This window comes from Rhagoletis pomonella, unplaced genomic scaffold, assembly GCF_013731165.1.
Source record: "Rhagoletis pomonella isolate Grant_MI unplaced genomic scaffold, Rhpom_1.0 Rhpom_scaffold_00001, whole genome shotgun sequence".
In the NCBI taxonomy this organism is placed as follows: domain Eukaryota; kingdom Metazoa; phylum Arthropoda; class Insecta; order Diptera; family Tephritidae; genus Rhagoletis; species Rhagoletis pomonella.
In genome coordinates, this window is record NW_023458555.1 from 30405218 (window position 1) to 30408890 (window position 3673).

Here is a 3673-nt window from a genome sequence, read left to right on the forward strand (position 1 = left end):
TAGAACAAAATAAAGGCGTGCTCCATAATGCTGATATTTTTCAGGACCACCCTAATAAAAATGTATATACGTACTTATACATCTTTGCTATTTTCTTTCTATCAGTTTTTTCATAATCATTTTTTTCCTTTAACCTATACACCTATTTTAGCGCACTCTCTCTCACATTTTGCGTAGCTATTTGCCTTGTTGTTTGAATTTTTTTATACCCAGAAAAGATCACAGATCCTCCAAAATAATTTAAATACAAAACTATTAAATTATTTTAGCTTTTCGCTTCTTTAAATAATGCTCGCACATACATACATACAATGTGTGTATGTGTGCAAGTATGCATATGTATGTATGTATGTATGTATCTATGTACATAAATGCGCGGAAATCCGCCTACAATTGTTTGCGCGTTCTTTTCCAAATGAGTTGTTGTTCGTGTTATTTGTGACACAATTAAGTACATATTTTCTATAATTTCATCGGCATAAATATGTATATAAATAATTATGTATGTATCCTTGTGTTCATTTTCGTTATTTTGTTTTTGTTTTTTTCCTAACTTCATACATATTTTAAATAAATATTTTGTACATCAAAATTGCTATTAAACGGTTTCAGTTATTACTAGTTGTTGTTGTTGTTGTTGTTGTTATTATTATCTGCGTTCACTTGCAGCCGGAACGCTGTATTTCTTTCGTGTAATTTTGTGCGATTTGCTCTAAACCATCAATCTTAACTCTATTCACTCTCTCACCGGCTTCCATATTGCAAAACTTTCAAAAAAAAAAGTATTCCAATTAGATGTACGAAAGAATCTAATTTCTGCCACTTTTTTCTTCCGCCAGATTTTGTATTTCACCTCCTCCTCCTCCTATCTCCTACCATCGTTGTTTAAGGCTCAGCAGGACATTTGGTAAACATTCAGAGAAACTTCAAACTGCGTAGACATTGACGCCACCAACTAATATGCGATACACCTTTGATACGAGTATGTATGTATGTATGTATGTAGGTGCGCGCATGCCAGTTGATGACTTCAATATAACGCAGTCCATGGGTGCGAAGTTTCTTTGAAAATTTACCAAAAGTCCTTGTACGAACCTCAGGAACCTTGTATCGTATTATTCTGGCCATTGTTACCGCTACCACTGCCGGCATTGACATTCTGCGCCGACACTTCGGACTTGACGCGACGTGCAATGTGCGAGCGTGTGTGCTTGCGCAAATGATCTTTGCGGTAGAAACCTGGAAATATAAAAATTTGGGAGGTTGACAAAAAATATTACTAGCATTTTTTTCTTAAAAAAATTCCTCTTCCATATGACCGTGACAGTCAAAATTGAGTTCATTAAAGTACATACACACCTAAATTAGAAATAAAAAATAAAAAAAATCAACGAAAAACCGATTTCGAAAACATGCATATGCCCTAACCGCGAAAAGAGCGGAAACGACTTTTTTCCAAAATTTCTAGATATTCTAAGAGCATTTCTGCGTTAAAAGGAAAAATTAAAAAAAAAAATTTCACTCAAGTTATTTTTGCAATTAGGACTCAATATGTACATTAGACTATGTAGTTTGAAAAAAATCGACTATCTTTTTATTTAATCCCGCTCATCGCGAATTTCTATTTTCCATATAAATAACATAGGAAAAAAATTGTTTCAATTTTGAAATTTCATAACTCGTGTTTATGTCAACGTATCGGAATGATCGATATATAGTACAGAGTATCCTAGCCCACCTCCTCTAAAATGTAGGGCAAGTGTTTTTTTTTTTTATCGCAAAAGTATGACATACCGAAACGGCGAGGCTCTATTTTTGGTGGCACTACTGACCTCCGGTTTCCACTGGAAGTGGGTTAAACTGACCGAAAGTCCATTTTTTTAAATTACGTACCTGTTTTTACTACAGACTCAGATTTCGAAGATAAAAATATATAACTTTTGTTTGTTTGAAAATTTTTTCTCAGGAGTGCCTTTTTCAACCTCTAAATGAAAATGTTTTTATTGGAAAACGAAAAAATATAAATTACCAAGACGGGCATGCTCTATAATTTGGTTAAACAGACCGGAAGTGCATTATTTTAACCGGAAGTCCATTCCAGAAAAAAGTTCGCGACAAAATTTATGTATTTTTGTCCGCAGAATCCGAATCTGTGGTAAAAACATGTAAGTATGTCCTATTTAAAAAAAAAATGAACTTCCGGTCAGTTTAACCCTCATCCGAGCGAAACCGGAATAGTGATTTACATTTTTTTCTTTTTCCAATAAAAACGTTTTCGTCTATTTTAGATGTTCAGGACGAGTTGAAGTTTGAAGGTCAGTTAAGGTTGAAAAAGGCAGTTCGGAGAAAAAGGTTTCAAATAAAAGTTACGTATTTTTTTTTTATCATCAGAATGCGAAATTGTAGTAAAAACAGGTATGTCTAATAAAAAAATTTGACTACCGGCCAGTTTAACCAACTTCTGGTCGAAACCGGAAATCGACAATACCACCAAAATATAGAGAATCCCCGATTTGATAAGTCATACTTTTGCGTTTCTCAATAAAAAACATCTCCCGCCATTTTAGTGCGGGACGTGGTCTAGAACACCCTGTATACATATGTATTTTTGATGGAAATTGAAAGGTTCTCCAAAAGTTATTGAAGGTTAAATTACGTTGGAAGTTTCCCAAACCACCATATTTATACCGAAATTCAATTGTCCACTTACCTTTTCCACACTCGACGCAAACATGCTTCTTCTCGCCGGAATGTATGACAATATGCAATGTTAATTGCTCCTTGCGCTTGAATGATTTCATGCAAATCTGTAAAAAAAAAATTGAAAATGTTACTCTTAATGCTATACATTTGCTTAGCGCTTTGCTTCAGTCGAACTTACATTGCACACATGTGGTCGATCCGGTATGTGTGACAATTTGTGACGAGTCAAATGATCCTTACGCTTCAAAGCCGCATTACAGATATCGCAAACGAATCGTCGTTCCACTGCATGCGAGATGACATGCTGTTCGATTAGACTACGATCCGGATAGGCCATCTGACATTCGGGGCAACAATATAGCGTAGAGCCATCCAATGCTTTGATCTCACGAATCTCACCCGGTTTAGGGCGTGGCTTCTTCTCCTTTGGTGGCTTCTTCTTTCTGGTCTTTTTGGCAGTGGTCGTAGTAGTACCACCGGTTGAGGTAGTCGTGGCGCCAGCCGGTGCACTGCTTGTTACAGCATTACCATTCGTGACCGTAACATTAGCGGTGGCGGGTTGCACATTCTGGGCTTGTCCATTAACATTTGCATTTTGGGCATTACCATTTATGCCCGGATGTAGTGAGGTACCATTATTGGTGGCATCTGTCATATTGGTCATATGACCGCCATGATCCATGCCAACAATACCACCATTGTGATGGGTGGCGCCGTTTGCCTGTTGATTGGACGGTGGGGCGAGTGAGACGCCGCCAAGTGCAAGACTTAAATTGGTGCCATTCTTGAGGACGTCACCCTTAAAACCCGATGGTGACGTATCCAAATTGCCCAAATTCAAATTCCCTGAGTTGATTTGTGAGCCGACAATACCTGAGGATTCCTTTTTTATTGTTTCGGAATATTTGAGGAAGTGCTGTATTGAGATTGGCAGTGTTGCTGAGAGCAAATGCGATGAGTAGTCAACGGT

General features: G+C 37.1%; 1 protein-coding gene across 1 annotated transcript in view; it reads right to left on the bottom strand.

Annotated features, from left to right (window-relative positions):
* Positions 1 to 206: 206 nt before the first annotated feature.
* LOC118742472 (zinc finger protein 205) overlaps positions 207 to 3673 on the bottom strand; it is a gene marked incomplete in the record, with an annotated part of 125544 nt that continues 122077 nt past the window's right edge. Inside the window, 3 exon segments of the mRNA XM_036474582.1 lie at positions 207 to 1239; positions 2711 to 2807; positions 2882 to 3673. Coding sequence (XP_036330475.1) covers positions 1097 to 1239; positions 2711 to 2807; positions 2882 to 3673 — 1032 coding nt within the window.